Source organism: Balaenoptera ricei, chromosome 4 (genome assembly GCF_028023285.1).
Source record: "Balaenoptera ricei isolate mBalRic1 chromosome 4, mBalRic1.hap2, whole genome shotgun sequence".
NCBI lineage: Eukaryota > Metazoa > Chordata > Mammalia > Artiodactyla > Balaenopteridae > Balaenoptera > Balaenoptera ricei.
This window is the reverse complement of record NC_082642.1, coordinates 79,244,498-79,261,108: the sequence shown is the minus strand read 5'-3', so window position 1 is coordinate 79,261,108 and position 16,611 is coordinate 79,244,498. Positions and strand designations below refer to the sequence as shown.

The following is a 16,611-nucleotide window of genomic DNA, read 5'->3' as shown; positions in this document are numbered from 1 at the left end:
AAATATTTGAAAAAGCATTTAAACTGTGTAGAAGACAACGTGGATAAAAATAAAGTGAGAGAATTGGTCATTTCCCCCTTCTTCATGTTTATCCACATCCCACTCTGCACTTCTTCTTTGTGACACAGCCTCCCGCTGCACCCTGTGTCCTCTGGAACACGCCCACAGCCTCATCTGGTTTACTAATGGCTCCCCCTCTGTCTCCTGCCTGAAACCTGGCTTACCCTGGGCACCTGCTTCTCCTGCAGCCCTGTCAAGAGAATGCTGTTGCTTCTCCCACACTCCATGGACCTCACTGTCACTTCCCAGTTCCCCTCTCAGACCATTACTCCTTTCAGGACACTCTCCTCTGTGGTCCTGCCATCCAGTTGTATCACTTTATCCCTCCTCATTACTGTCAGTGCTCCCCTGCTTTGCCCTCATTTTAGTACCTGGATCACAGTTATCCTCTGTGGCCCAAATCCTGCTGCCATCTGGTTGTCTTCATCCTCTGTGTGAATAATTCAGCCCTGAATAACCCAGCCCTGTTGCTTCTGGGTTCCTTCACCTCCTCAGATCCAGTGACATTCACCTCACTTCACTTCCGTGACCCACACTTATGGCTTCACCGTAGGTCTTGTCTTTACCCTGAACATTTCTCCACCTCTGAAATGTGAAATCTCACTTTTTCACCACAACCTTGTATTTTCCCACATCCCTTTCTCGGTTATTCTAACTAGTACATGTGTTACTTGATCAGCTCCTCCTATCTTTACTTTCTTCTCTATTCAGTTTTCATTTCCAGTCATCACTTCAGCTACTCTCTTACCAGTGTCCTCAAATGCCACGACTCGTCCTTTCATTATGCCCCCTGGCAAAACCCCAGCCCTTATGAGCCCAACTTTGCACTTCCATGAGCCTATGTTCTCAGATCAGGCCGGCACAAACTGCAAGTTCACATTCTCCCACATCGCCTGGACTCTCAGGGCTGTCAGAAGGGGAGAAGACTGCAGTTGACCAAACACTGCAGAACCAGTAGTCAAAGCATCCCTTATCCTTTATTTACTTCTCTGAGTAGAAGAGGTTCTTGACTAGATTTAATTCCATGGCAGTTAAAGGCAGTGATCTGGTACAGGAGCAGGGCTCCTGGTCCCTGTCTGTGTGTGTTTAATGAGGAAAGAGTAAGAAACTAAATTCAATGTAAATGCAATATATACCTATGAAAACATAATTACCAACAGTGAAAAGTTTGGTCTTTCAGCCCTTCGTTCTTGAGAACTTTGAGACCACAAGGTTGTGAAAAGAGAAGTTAATAGCTAAGAACTTTTTGAAAGAAATAGATATTGTTTTCATGTATATTTTGTTTCAGTGATTAAATGAAAAGTATCAGTTTATAGAACTGAAGAAGATCTAAAATTATAGCTAAGACACTTCTAAAAAACATTAGTCTGGCCCACTTTGTGGTTTGGATTATGAGTTGTTTGGAGCCCCAGAGGTCCTTCAGCAGACCTGCTCTGAGAGGTGAGCGCTGAGGAGCTCTACTCCATCTTCACCAGGTGGCCTTCCTTCCCCGCTGTGTTCAGTTCTGAGATATCACCTGCATGACATTATACTTTACAAAGCACTTTCACATAAACTTCTCATTAGTCCTTATTGTCCCTGTGAGTTTATAATCTCTACACGGTAGGAATTTTCAGCTTGGGACTGAAAGCTAGGAGGCCAGGGTTTTGAGCCCCCAACTCTACCTCCTATTTACCCAGGCCAAAGTTTAGGATACAAGCTGCTACAGCAGTGAGAGCTATCCAGCCTTCTTGTTACTGAGTGAAATGCAGATGCTTAGTAAATTTGGAAACCTAAATGTTTTAAATAATTTAATATATATATATTATATTAAATAATTTAATACAATTTAAAAATTAAATATATTCCAGAGAAACTAAATCAGTGATTTCTTATTATTGATATCATTCTATATTCAAAACCAATTGCCACAGGGGATTAAGAGGCACAAATTACTATGTATAAAGTAAATAAGCTACAAGGATATATTATACAGCACAGGTAATATACCCAATATTTTATAATAACTCTAAATCCAGTATAATCTATAAAAATTTTGAATCACTATGTTGTACACCTAAAACTAATATAATATTGTAAATCAACTAAACTTCAATTGAAAAAAAAAAAAACAATCCCCAAAGCTAGTCATTGTGAAGTGTAGAAGAGTTATATATACATGTCTTTCACAAAACATCCACAGTGGGTTGGTTAGGTAACAGGTAACATGCTGCTGTAACAAATAACAATCTCAGTGGCTTAGCACAATAAAGATCATTTTCCTCCTCACTCCACAGTAATTCTAGAACAAGGTTCTTTCCAAGGAGTGGCTCTGCCATCCTCCTGGATAAGGGTCAGCAAACTTTTTCTGTAAAGTTCCAGATAGTAAATGTTGTAGACTTTTGGGGCCATATGGTCTCTGTTGCAACTACTCAACTCTGCTATTGAGGACAAAAACAGCCACAGAGCCATTTCGTGGACGACGGGTGTGCGAGAGCATCTGCGGTGCCAGGCAGGAGGGGACCGGGAAGACCCAACCGAGGGTGTGTGGATTTGAGCCTTCGCGTTTCTAACCCGAGATCTCGAAATGCATCGTGATTCCTGTCCGTTGGACTGTAAAGTTTATGTAGGGAATCTTGGAAACAATGGTAACAAGGCTGAATTGGAACGAGCTTTTGGCTATTATGGACCACTCCGAAGTGTGTGGGTTGCTAGAAACCCTCCCGGCTTTGCCTTTGTTGAATTTGAAGATCCCGAGATGCAGCCGATGCTGTCCAAGAACTAGATGAGAGAACACTATGTGGCTGCCGAGTAAGAGTGGACCTGTCAAATGGTGCAAAGAGAAGTCACAATCGTGACCGCCTCCTTCTTGGGGTCGTCGCCCTCGAGATGATTATCGGAGGAGGAGTCCTCCACCTCCCACACATCTCCAAGATGGAGAGCCTTCTCCGTCAGCCAGAGCAGGTCCCTTTCTAGTTATAGGAGAAGAGAGAGATCACTGTCCCAGGAGAGAAATCACAAGCCGTCCCGATCTTTCTCTAGGTCTCATAGCCGATCTAGGTCAAATGAAAGGAAATAGAAGACCAGTTTGCAAGAGGAGTGGTGTACAGGCAATAACTTCACTTGACAGGAGTATGTACAGAAAATTCAAGTTTTGTTTGAGACTTCATAAGTTTGGTGCATTTTTAAAATGTTTTAGCTGTTCACATTTGTTTGTCTCTTGGAACAGTGACACATAAAGGTGTAATTCTCTATGGTTTGAAATGGATCATATGAGGCATGTAATATCAAGAATTGTTACTTTACAATGTTCCCTTATGCAAAATTGAATTTGCTTTGAAGTTTTAGTCTTGCATAGACTGATAATATACCTCTAACTCCTGTCCAGCTAAAGTGTGATGTTTAATATTATGGAAACAAAACTGGCAAAAATTGAAAAGACTTTCTGTAGCTGGGATATGCAGCTGTAGTTAAGCAAGCAGTCTTTAGAAGCTGCTGTGAACACAAGCCAGCAGGTAAAAATTAAAGCTGCACCCTTAAACTAGATTAGAGGTTTAAAAATTCCACTAGTCTTCACCCCGGACAAGAGGTTGTCCGGTGGGTTTAGAATCTAAGAAGTTTCAAGAAAGTTAGTTTACCTTTGCTTTAGGTCATAAGTTCCTTCTGTGATTGCTGTATATGAATACATAGCTCTTTGTAATATTATTTGGAAATTTGAGACTATTCAATATACCAATGTCCTGCTAGTTTAAGGGTACATTGTAGAGCTGAACTTTGAGTTACTGTGCAAGATTTTTTTTTTCATGCTGTCATTTGTAATATGTTTTGTGAGAATCCTTGGGATTAAAGTTTCGGTTACAAATTGTTGTTTAACCTGAAAGCCTGTTTTTCCTTGCAAAACTAAAATCTGAGCTTGGTACCAATCAAGTCCAGGTATAACATTCCTATTGGAAGCCATACTTACATTTTCTTGTAAAGTGCTTATGATAATAAAATATTAACATAATTGTGTAATAGTTGAACCCACTATTACCATAGTTCTTGTCCCATAGAAGGCAGTTGGTTACACAAATCTTATTTTGTAAGAAACACAATTTGAGGCTTTTGAAGTGAAGGGAATTTTTGGTTGTCTACTTAAGTGATGATACATTTTTAGGAGTAGAAGCCAGTTCAAAGTCCATGATATTCAGTGACCAGCATTTTAAAGTATAGCCACCTGATACATTGTAATCCAAAGTTGCTGGTAAAAAAAACAACAAAAAAACTTTAGCATGAAAGTGTTCCACAAAGCTTTAAAAATTGCTTCCATTTTATATAATTTGAGGTGTTTCATGGAAATTCTAAATTGATCCATCATGATGTGAAATTCACTGTATGGTTCAAATGTAACAGTGCAGAATTGAATATGGAGGCATGCATAACCTTCTTCTTAGAAATCTAGAGGAGTTGTGATTTCAAATTTTTGTGCAATTAGATTAAATCATAATGCAACAGTCTTTTGGCTTAGTTTCCTTAAATGTGCTATTTAAAGATAGTTTTGGATTATGCTGTACTGACTTTCTTTAATATGAAAGATGTCATTGTATTAATCTATAAGGATGTTTTATAAGATACAGATCCTAAACAAATTATTTCCAGTGGTCCTTCTTCACCTTTCATGCACATATCAAGGGAGGAGAGTCCTGGGTGTCACAGGGGGAGAATTGGTGTCAGTGGAGTTCAGTATGAGCCTTGTTACAGAAGGCACTTTTAAGACTGCCTATTGATTTACTGGGAGCTCGGGCTTTGGGCCTTTTGTCTTTCGGCATTTCATAGCTTGAAACCTTTGTTAGGATCAAGCAAGGCAAGATAGCTAAGAATTCATGGAAGTAATACGGTACATCAATATTACACTGCTCTTATAAATCTACATGGGCATTTTTGGCAGTATACAACTTGCAGAGTCTTAAATTGGAAGGGTTTCTGTAAAAAGGATAGTAGATTATAGCTATAATGTGGCTAATACAGACCTGATATAAAATTAACCTCCGGGATTTAACCTTAGGGTCCAAATTTGCAATCACTTTAACCAGAAACCCTAGCACAATTTTATGGCTCGTTAAAAATATGGAAGATAGAAATCGTTAAAACCTTACATTCTACATTTAAACTGTGGCTATTAAAAAGTTTAGTTACTGTATTTCTGAAATTAACAAGTCCCGTTGGCCAGTTTTGTCTTGCATTCTCAGTTGAATATGATACTGAAAGCAGTCACAGAGACTTTGACTTGTGGTGTAATGATTACAGGTGTTCACTAGAGGTCACTATTAATAATACCTGGTGATAATTTAAGGAACATATCTAAGGATTATAGTTGGTTTTTATGCTTTCAAGAATAGTTAATATTCTATGGTTCTTGGTTCATTGTGGGTTACTTCTGACCTCCATGTCTTAAGCAGAAAGGTAAATACAAAGATAAATTAGCCACAAAAGATCAAGACGAAAAAAAAAAAAAAAAAAAAAATTAATTACATGGGACTGAGTGAACTGATGAGGATGAGTATAATTTTTGTGACTTTCTGTCTGAATTTAAAAAAAAAAAAAAAAAAAAAAAAAAAATTCCACACGGACTCAGAGGCAAAGAATATACAAATCAATTTTCACTGCAAAGTAAAGGAGCTGTTACAGTGGAGGATTACTGGACTGAATGTCAATACTATGACATAGTATGAGTGTGTTTCATGTTTGGTAATTGCAATCATTGTTGCTTTTGTTGTGGTCATCCATGTACAATGCTTGGTGTCAGTCGATTTATCTCTTGTAAAAATAAAATACAGTGTGTGTGTGAAAAAAAAAAAACAAAAAAAAAAAACAAAAAAAACAAACAAACAAAAAAAAAAAAACAAACAAAAAAAAAAAAGATAAATTAGCCAGAGAAATTTTAATTTTATGAGATGTAGATACATTTTACCTACTGTTTCTATGCTTTTTTACAGTTCCTTAAAAGATCATGTGATCAGTAGATGGCATCACCACCTTTTTAGACTCACCCATGTCTGGATGGAAAGTCCTGGTGGCTTTTTATTGTAGAGTTATGGTTTATATTCTTACAGTGCTTCTTTTTCAGGAATGGTGTTTTCCAGGCCTACTGACTCATTTTTCCATCCCTGGTTATATAAGAACCACTGGTTTAGTACTTTGTATTAGTGTGCTTTTATTTTCAGAATCCCCAATATGATTTAGTTGTCGGACCTGGTTGGTGGTAATATCTTCTGGTTGTACATTTTTGTGCTAGACTGTTGCCTTCTGGTTTTCCTTTTTTTTGAGAACATGAAAGATTTTTATAATTAAAGTAGCTGAAGAAGAAAAAAACAGCCATAGACAATACAAAAACAAATCAGTGTGATTGATTCCAGTAAAATTTTATTTATGGACACTAAAATTTGAAGGTGATATAATTTTCCTGTGTCACAAAATATTCTTATTCTTTCATTTTCAGCTATTTAAAATGTAAAAATATTCTTAGCTCACTGGCAGTACAAAAGCAGGCAGTGGGCTGGGTGCGACCTGCAGGCCAACATCTGCTCTAGGGTCTCCTCCAAAGCCCCAGAGTTGTTCTCTGCATCCTCTATACCCACGTGGTAATGAAGGATCTTGTGGGAGATTTTAGGGGCCAGTCGTGATCCCACGCCACCCTCTTCCCCATTCCCTTGACCAGAATTAGTTACAGGCCCTACCAGGATACCAGAGGTCTAGAAAGTACAGGCTTCTATGTGCTCAGGAAGAAAATGAAATGGTGTGGGAAAGAAATAGCAACATCTTTGCCATCGAATAATTTTTCTACATTTTCCATCCTTCTTGCTTTTTTAAAAAATATTTCTCACTTTTCTTTTCCCTTCCCCAGCTGGGTGGTTCAACTTCTCCAATTTCACTGTTTTAGTTCGATCTTTCTTTAAATATTTCTTCAAATATCTTTATCTTGAAGTTTTTCTTGACTCATCCAACCAAAAATAATCTCTTTCCTTTGAATCACCAAAGAAATTTGAACTTCTCTCATCGCTTATTTTACCTTTAAGGGTGGATATTTATGAACTTTTTTCTTTCCCACCACTAGATTATAAGTTCCTTGAGGGTTGGTACTACTCATATTTTTAATAACAGTTTTATTGAGATGAAACATATGTCATAAAATTCACCCATTTAAAGAGTACAATTCAACATAAAATGCTGCAGCTGCTGAAAAAAAGTATGGCAATCCCTCCAAAAATTAAAAATAGAATTACCATATGATTCAGCAATTCCACTTCTGGGTATATCAAAAAGGATTGAAGGCAGGGACTCAAACGGGTATTTGTATAATCATGTCCATAGCAGAATTATTCACAATAGTGGAATAATGGTGGAAGCAACCCAAATGTCCATTAACAGATGAATGAATAAACAAAATGTGGTACATATATATATTCAAAGGGATATTATTCAGTCTTAAAAGGTGGGAAATTCTGATGCACGCTACAACATGAATAAACCTGGAGGCTATTCTACTAAGAGAAATAAGCTAGTCACAAAAGGACAAATACTATTTGATTCCACTTATATGAGGCACATAGAGTAGTCAAAATTATAAAGATAGAAAGTAGAATGATGGTTGCCAGGGGCTGGGGAGAGGGAAAAATGGGGAGTTATTGTTTAATGAGTACAGAGTTTCAGTTTTGCAAGATGAAAAGCATTCTGGAGATGGATGGTGGTGCTGGTTGCACAACTCTGTGAATGTACTTAATGCCCCTGAACTGTACACTTAGAAATGGTTATGATGTTAAGTTTTATGTTATATGTATTTTACCGCAATTAAAACGTTTTTTAAATACATAGTAACAATGTCACCAAAAAAAGAGTATACTTAAGTGGTTTTTAGATATTCATAAAGTTGTGTAGCCATTGCCACAAAAAATTTTAGAACATTTCCATCACTTTAAAAAGAAACCCTGTACCCATTTGCAGTTATTCCTCATTGCCCATCCTCCCAGCTCCTGGCAACTACTAATCTACTTTCTGTCTCTATGGATGTTCCTATTCTGGACATGTCATATAAATGGAATCATATAACAAGTAAACTTTTGCATCCAACTTCTTTAACTTAGCATAATGTTTTTTAAGGCTCATCCATGTTATAGGATGCACCATTTAGTTTTATGGCTGAGTAATATTCCACTGGAGAGACATACCACCTTTTGTTTATCCATGTTGATGGACATTTGGCTTGTTTCTGCTTTTTGGCTATTTTGAATAATGCTGCTATGAACATCTATGTACAAGTTTTGTGTGGATGTATGTCTTCATTTCTCTTGGGTTATGTATATACCTACCTACCTACCTACCTACCTAGGAGTGGAATTGCTGGATTGTATGGTAACTCCATGTTTAACATTTTGAGGAACTTCCAGCTTGTTTTCTACTGCAACAGCACCATTTTACAATTTGCCAGCAGTGAATCAGGGTATTAATTTCTCCACATCCTCACCAGAACTTGTTATTGTCTGTCTTTTTAAATTATAGCTATCCTAGTGGGTATGAAGTGGTAGCTCATTGTGGTTTTGATCTGTATTTCCATAGTGACTAATGATGTTAGGCATCTCTTCATATGCTTATTGGCCATTTGTATATCTTCTTTGGAGAAATGTTTATTAGATCCTTTGCCTAATTTTATTTTATTTAAAAAAAATTTTTATTGGAGTATAGTTGATTTACAATGTTGTGTTAGTTTCAGGTGTACAGCAAAGTGAGTCTTATACATATACATATATCCACTCTTTTTTAGATTCTTTTCCCATATAGGCCATTATAGAGTACTGAGTAGAGTTCCCTGTGCTATACAGTAGGTCCTTATTAGTTATCTATTTTATATATAGTAGTGTGTTTATATCAATCCTAATCTTCCAATTTATTCCTCCCCCCACTTACCCCCCTGGTAACCATAAGTTTGTATTCTACATCTGTAACTCTATTTCTGTTTTGTAGATAAGTTCATTTTTACCCTTTTTTTAGATTCCACATGTAAGCGATATCATATGATATTTGTCTTTGTCTGACTTACTTCACTCAGTATGAGAATCTCTAGGTCCATTCATGTTGCTGCAGATTCCTTTGCCTAATTTTAAATTGAGCTGTCTTTTTATTGTTGAGTTTAAGAGTTCTTTATATATTCTGATACATGTACCTTATCAGATATATGATTTGCATATATTTTCTCCTATTCTATGGGGTTTTTTTCACTTTCTTTATTGTGTCCTTCAAAGCACAAAAGTTTTTAATTTTGATAATGTCCAATTTATCTATTTTTTTTCTTTTATTGCTTATGCTCTTGGTGTCATTTCTAAGAAACCATTGCCTAATCCAAGGTCATGAAGATTTACTCATAAGAGTTTTACAGTTTTAGCTCTTACTTCGGTCTTTGATCCACTTTGAGTGATCCACTTTGATCTACTTTTGTATATGATGTGAGGTAGAAGTTCAACGAAATTCTTTTGCATGTGGATATCAGTTGTCCCAGCACCTTTGTTGAAAAAGACTATTCTTTCCCCATTGGATTATATTGGCACCCTTGTCAAAAATTGATTTTCCATAAATGTATGAGTTTATTTCAGGACTCTCAATTCTATCTCATTGATCTATGTGTCTATCCTTATTCCAGTATCACACTGTCCTGAATACTGTAGATTTGTCAAAAGTTTTGAAATTGGAAAGAGTTTGTTCTTTTTTTTTTTTCTATATTGTTTTGGTTATTCTGGATTTCTTGTATTTCTATACGACTTGTAGGATCAGCTTGTTAATTTTTGCAAAAAAAACAGTTGGAGTTTTCATAGTGATTGCACTGGATCTGCAGATTGATTTGGGTAATATTGCCATCTTAACAATATTAAGTCTTCTGATCCACGAACATGGGATGTCTTTCCATTTATTTAGGTTTTATTTAATTTCTTTCAACAATGTTCTTTGGTTATTAGTGTACGAGTCTTACAATTCTTCCTTAAATTTATTCTGAAGTATTTTATTCTTTTTAATGCTATTGTAAGTGGAATTGTTTTCTTAATTTCATATTCAGATTATTCATTGCTAGTATATATAAATAAAATTGATTTTTGTATGTTGATCTTGTATCCTGCAACCTTGCTGAACTTGTTTATTATTTCTAATAGTGTGTGTGTGTGTGTGTGTGTGTGTGTGTGTGTGTTTGTGTGTGAATCCTACTTACTGTTATACCTTCTGGAGCACTTAATACAGTGCCTAGCCTTAACTAGTATTCAATCCATTTGTAGTCCTTGAATTTGTATCTTTGAATGCCACGTTTCCACAGAAGCCTTCCATTCACTGAGTAATTTCTCAGTTCCCAATACCATTGAATCATTCTTTTTCTCTTTCACTCTTATCTGCAGGCTTGGGAACAATGGGCCGAGGCATTGCCATATCTTTTGCAATGGCCAAAATCCCTGTGATTGCCGTAGAATCAGACAAGAAGCAGCTAGAGACTGCAAACAAGATAATAACCTCCATCTTACAAAAGGAAGTGTCCAAAATGCAGCAGAGTGGCCACCCTTGGTCAGGACCAAAACCCAGGTTAACTACATCTATGAAAGAGCTTAGTGGTGTAGATTTAGTCATTGAAGCAGTATTTGAGGAAAGGAACCTGAAGAAACAGGTCTTTGCTGAACTGTCAGCCGTGTGCAAGCCAGAAGCATTTTTGTGCACCAATACTTCAGCCCTGGACATTGATGAGATTGCTTCTTCCAGTGATCGTCCTCACTTGGTCATTGGCACCCACTTCTTCTCACCAGCTCACGTCATGAAGTTGTTAGAGGTTATTCCCAGCCGATACTCTTCCCCCACTACCATTGCCACTATTATGAATTTATCAAAAAAGATTAAAAAAATTGGAGTAGTTGTAGGCAATTGTTTTGGATTTGTTGGGAATCGAATGTTGAAGCCTTATTATAATCAGACATATTTCTTATTGGAAGAAGGCAGTAAACCAGAGGAGATAGATCAGGTGCTGGAAGAGTTTGGTTTCAAAATGGGACCTTTTAGAGTGTCTGATCTTGCTGGGTTGGATGTAGGTTGGAAATCCCGAAAAGGGCAAGGTCTTACTGGACCTACATTGCCTCCAGGAACTCCTTCCCGAAAGCGAGGCAGCTGGAGATATTGCCCAATTCCTGATATGCTCTGTGAATCAGGACGATTTGGCCAGAAGACAGGTGAGGGTTGGTACCTTTATGATAAGCCGTTGGGTAGGATTCACAAACCTAATCCCTGGCTTTCCAAATTTCTGACACAGTACAGAGAAACCTATCACATTGAACCACGTATCATTAGCCAGGATGAGATCCTCGAGCGCTGCTTATATTCACTCATCAATGAAGCATTCCGCATCTTGGGAGAAGGGATAGCGGCTACCCCAGAGCACATTGATGTTGTCTATTTAAACGGGTATGGATGGCCAAGGCACAGGGGTGGGCCCATGTTCTATGCTTCCACAGTTGGGTTGCCCACAGTGGTAGAGAAGTTGCAGAAATATCACAGGCAGAATCCTGATATTCCCCAACTGGAGCCTTGTGACTATCTGAAAAAACTGGCTTCCCAGGGAAACCCTCCTCTGAAAGAGTGGCAAAGCTTGGCAGGACCCCCCAGCAGTAAATTGTGATTCAGCCTTTCAGGTTTTGCCTCACACGCTGGCATCAGGTAATGCTCACTGAATTTCAGTGAAACTAAATCCAAAGATCCAAAGTAAGATTGCTCTGAAATGCAAAGCAAAAAGAAGTAATTGGCCAGCTAAAACTCTTCTTTGGGTCTTCTGTCTGATGAAGATTCTAATGGGTCAGATCTTTAGGAATGTGCTTCCTATGCCTGGGAATCTGTCCCTATCAGATAAATTATTTCAATCTCAGTGAATAAACTTGTGTTAACACCATAGTAACTAAGGAAAGAGCCTCAGGAATAAGTTGAGGTTCCCAAGTTCTTTGATCATTGGAGAAATATGTCATTAATTATTCACTGATAAATGTATAAATTCATTTTGAGCCCTTTCAACCTCACACACGTCACACTGATAGGAAATCTTATGGACCCTTCATTCAACAGACACTCATCATGCACCCCTGAGCATCTTGCACAGCACTTGACAGACCTAGAGTCCAGAGGGGCATTTATCCAGCAAGGAAGCCTATGATAAATTTCACTTCAGAGTCTCAGAGGTGGAGTGAAGATGGTTGGCAGTAGAGTCAGCAGTGAGGGTCTCTATGAGTGACCCTCTATGAGTGAGCTTGGAAAGCTGCCCAGGGAGAGGCAGAGGCAGTAGCCAGAGGTAGAGTATCAATGGCAGAACAGGGTTGAAGTTTAGGCGAAACACAGTTGGGAGTTGGTGAGGAACCCACATACTTAAGACCAGAATGGGGAGGTCAGGGTAGCTTGGCAAGTCATGCTCAATATAACACTTCTGTCCAAGGCCCATGTGCACAGTTGTTTGCTGCTTGCAAGGGGCTCAGTAACATTTTATAATAATTTCCTCAAGACCACCGGATGTCCACAACCTGGTCTTTATGTACTCTTCTAGTCAAACAGAAGTAATGGAAAGTAGTTAAGTTGTTGACTTAGTGTAAGAAGAGATCTCAGGGATCTAACCTCCTCTAATTCTGTGATAAAGTCATGATGCATTTCCCGGTCATGATATGCCTTTGTGATGTTGGGTATGAAATCTTAGCAAGTCTAAAATTATTGTAAAACAAATTTTGTATAATTTTGTTATAAGAACTCTTTTTACTTTTTGCCTTGTCTGGTTAAATGTTGAGGGGCTAGTCAACACAAAAACTTGTACACAAATGTTTATAGCAGAATTATTCATAATAGCCCCACATTGGAAACAACCCAAATGTCCATCAACTGATGAATGGATAAATAAAATGTAGAATAGCCATACAATAGGATATTATTTAGTCATAAAAAGAAATGAAGTGCTAATACATGCTACAACATGATGAACCTTGAAAATATTATGCTAAATGAAAAAATAGGCAAATCTATTGAGACAGAAAGCAGAATACAGCTTGCCTAAGGCTGGAATGATTGGGGGTGGGGAATAGGAAGTGGTTGCTAATGGGTACAGGGTTTCTTTCTGCGTTGATGAAAATGTTCTGAAATTATTGTGGTGATGGTTGCATAACTCTGTAAATCTGCTAAAAACCATTGACTTGTATACCTTAAATGTGTGAACTGTATGGTATGTGAATTATATCTTAATACAGTTAATAAATAAGTAAACAAACAAACAAATGGGCTTAGGTTATTGTCCTTCAGGATGATGTAAATGAACTGTTTTTTTACAATATTTTCACCAGTGAACTCAAACAAAATTACCAAAAGTTCTGATAGAGAAATCTTGAAGGAATATAGCACAAGTTTTCCATTGTAAAAAACAAACCAAAAAAACTTCTAGAGTGTGCTTTGAGTTGTAGTTCAATTTAGAATAATTTTTGAGATGCGTATTGCTGGATTTTATATAAATTGGTCCTTGAAATTAAAGACATCAATAGAAAAAAATTCCTGAAAATAGTAACTCTGTCTTCAAAGTGTCTTAGTTTCAAATTAATGTTAACTTATTTCAAATTCATACACACATCAACTTTTTCTTCTTTAGACCTTGAGTAGATTTCGATTTTGAGTTCTTTTTTTTTTTTTAGTTCTTAAAACTTATTTTCGTCCTACATTCTCCTTTAGATTGGGGTTTTGAAACTAGAGTGTCTATGAATAGATTCTGAGTCAATAATCCCTGAAACTTTATGCTAACATTTGTGTATATGTATCTGAGTGCATTGCTTAGAAAAGGTGTCATATCTTACATTGTATTCTCTGACATGTCTATGACGCAATAAATGTTAAGGACCAATACGTTGTATATTGATATAAAATGGGAAGAAGAAGCATGAGTTCAGTTATCCTTATTTCGTGTCAAAGGAGGCAAAACTGATTCAAACTGTTGGGTGCCACAAACAACAATGGCTAATATGAAGAAACCTTTCCAGGATATCCTATTCCATTATTGAAAATGCACTTGCTTAAAGACTTATTTTGTTGTTGTTGTTGTTAATAATTTTAAAACTATCTTTTTTTAAAAAAACACCTTCTAAATGACATGTTAAAAATCTGTTCTAATGGTAATTGACTCTGACAAGAGCTACATATTAGAGGCACCCTTGAAGCTTTTCCATAATACTCCAGCTTTAAAGACGAGACTAATGGTGTTCCTTAAATCAGGAAAGCCACCGTGCAGCTGCGGTTGCTATCTACTTATTCATTTCCAGCAGGCACAGGTGTGCTCGCAAGAAAGAAAGTGAGGGATCCTAAACTCCCCTGATTAATGATGTGACAGAAATGTGCATGCAAATCATATTCCACAGCACTGTAGAAACCTGGAATTTCTAGGGTCTTACACTTGTCTTTAAAATAGACACCTAGAAATTCAGAAATATTGCAGATTCACTAGATTAGCTGAACCCTCTTGGTAGCCATTGATGAAATTAATATATATCAAGTTCTCTGGACTATGTTTAAAAACAGCTTTCTTCAAGAACAGAATAGTCTTTGACTCTTCTTAGTACTGTCAATGCCACATGGTTATTTTGCCAGTTTACGTGTATTTCAAGATTAACAGACAAGTTACACTGCTTCCCTGCAGGACAGCAACATTACACAACTCTGAGGGACACCATTTATACCATGCTCCAAGGGGCTGCCATTCACATAGAAATAATGTGAACAGTATCCTGTGGAGTTGTGCAACACCCTGTATTGTTTCCAGGGCACACTGTGTAGAGGTTTCAAGCCCCAAAACAGTTTCTTCTCTTTATTGCTGTAAGTATCTCTCTAAACAAAGTTGACAAAAGTAGAGGGAAAGTCTCCATTTAGATTGGTGTCTCCAGTGGACCAAATTTTTAGAAAAGATTACATTTGACTCTTGAACAGTTCGGGTTTGAACTGTGCAGGTCCAGTTACACATGGATTTTTTTCAATGGTAAATACTTTTGTACTACACCATCCACAGTTGATTGAATCTGCTGATACGGAGGAACCATAGTTACTGAGGAACCGTGTATATGGAGGGCCCACTATAAATTATAGGTGGATTTTTAGACTGGGAGAAGGGTCAGTGCCCCTAACCCCAGCCTTGTTCAAGGGTCAACTGTACGTCTTGTCTGTTCTTCTTAGTATTTTTTTTTCTAGCACCCTGAGAAAGAGGAACGTGAGAGAGATGAACAGGGCTTTTAATTCTTGTCAAAAGAATTCCAGGGTATTTTAATTGTAATATTTATTTGTTCTCTTTCACCAAACCTAAAATAGCCTAGCTGAGTGATGCCTGAAAGCATCTGATAAAATGACGGGCACAGAGCTGATGCAATCGACCTTGTGCCCATCTTTCCACCTTCTCTAAGAGAGCACAATTAGCAGTTGCTAATTCTGGACATAATATGAGATCCTTAGGATGGGGTACAGCAAAACCTTCTCCAACCAAATCATAAGTGCACTTGGATTCCTGAAGACCACCAAGGCCTAAAGAGTCGCTGATTTGTAAGTTTTGGCAGAGACTGTTGGCTGTCTCCCAAAGTTTCTCTTCTTCTCTAGCAATAAACTTCTCAATTTTTAGCTGAGTATTTGGTTGTTCAGAATAAACAGTATTATTGTCAGCTTCTCTTGCATTCAGTTGTGAACATGTGACCGAGATCTAGACAACAGGATGTAAGTGGCAGTGTCACATGGCAGATTTTGGGAAACTACCTTAAGGATCAGATGATATGCATCCTTTTCCTGTTTCTTTTTTTTCCGCTTCCTCCATCTTGCTGCCTGGAACATAGATGTGAAGGCTGGAGGTCAACCCACTATACTGGACCACAAGGACAAAATTCCCTAGGGATAGCAGAAAGGAAGGCTGCAAAGAGCTTGGTCCCCCAAGACCTCATGGAGCAGAGTTGCTACTCTGCCTTCCAACAGTCATTTGTGTGAGAGAGAAATCAACTCCCATCATGGGTAAGACCCTGTTATTGTAGTTCTTTAATTCCTCACAGCTGACCCTAAGTAATGCAGGTGGGGTCCAAGAATGAGTGGGTTTTGTTTTGTTTTGGTTTTGTTTTTCTCAGTGCCATAGGTCATTCTGACACACAGGCAGCTTTGAGAATCTAATCTCATTAAACAGGATTTCTTGTTTTAAGAAAAACAATTTTTTGCCAGTGTGATGTGTTTTTCAACTTGATGTTGAATTGCTAATAAACTTGTATGTTATGTTTCACATATAATTGTTGTAGGCAATTCATGGAGACACCACCAAGAACCTGAACATAATTTAAAAACTAGACCACAAGGACAAAGGGATAGCAGAAAGGATTACATCAACTTAGTAGGAAACAGTCTCACAGGCCTACTTAAACCTCAAATTGACTCCTACCCGATTAGAGATAAAAACACTAACAAAGTATGTGCTATCAGAAGGAAAGATGGAAAGAGGAGTAATTCAAGAAGCAATATCTCTCAGCACTGACCGAAAGGGAGGCGCTG

The 16,611-nt window shown here is 37.6% G+C and overlaps 1 protein-coding gene and 1 pseudogene across 3 annotated transcripts in view; both read left to right on the top strand.

The window, feature by feature from the left end:
• The window catches only part of EHHADH (enoyl-CoA hydratase and 3-hydroxyacyl CoA dehydrogenase), a 50,369-nt gene extending 36,821 nt beyond the window's left edge, over positions 1–13,548 (top strand). For 2 of the 3 annotated variants that reach the window (XM_059920704.1, XM_059920705.1), the window contains exon 6: positions 10,452–13,548. In XM_059920704.1, coding sequence (XP_059776687.1) covers positions 10,452–11,713 — 1,262 coding nt within the window. In that variant the 3' untranslated portion in view covers positions 11,714–13,548. The remainder of the gene's footprint in view (positions 1–10,451) is intronic. The other variant, XM_059920703.1, reaches the window with a different exon arrangement.
• LOC132365349 (serine/arginine-rich splicing factor 3-like) lies at positions 2,211–3,205 on the top strand (annotated as a pseudogene).
• Positions 13,549–16,611: the final 3,063 nt, after the last annotated feature.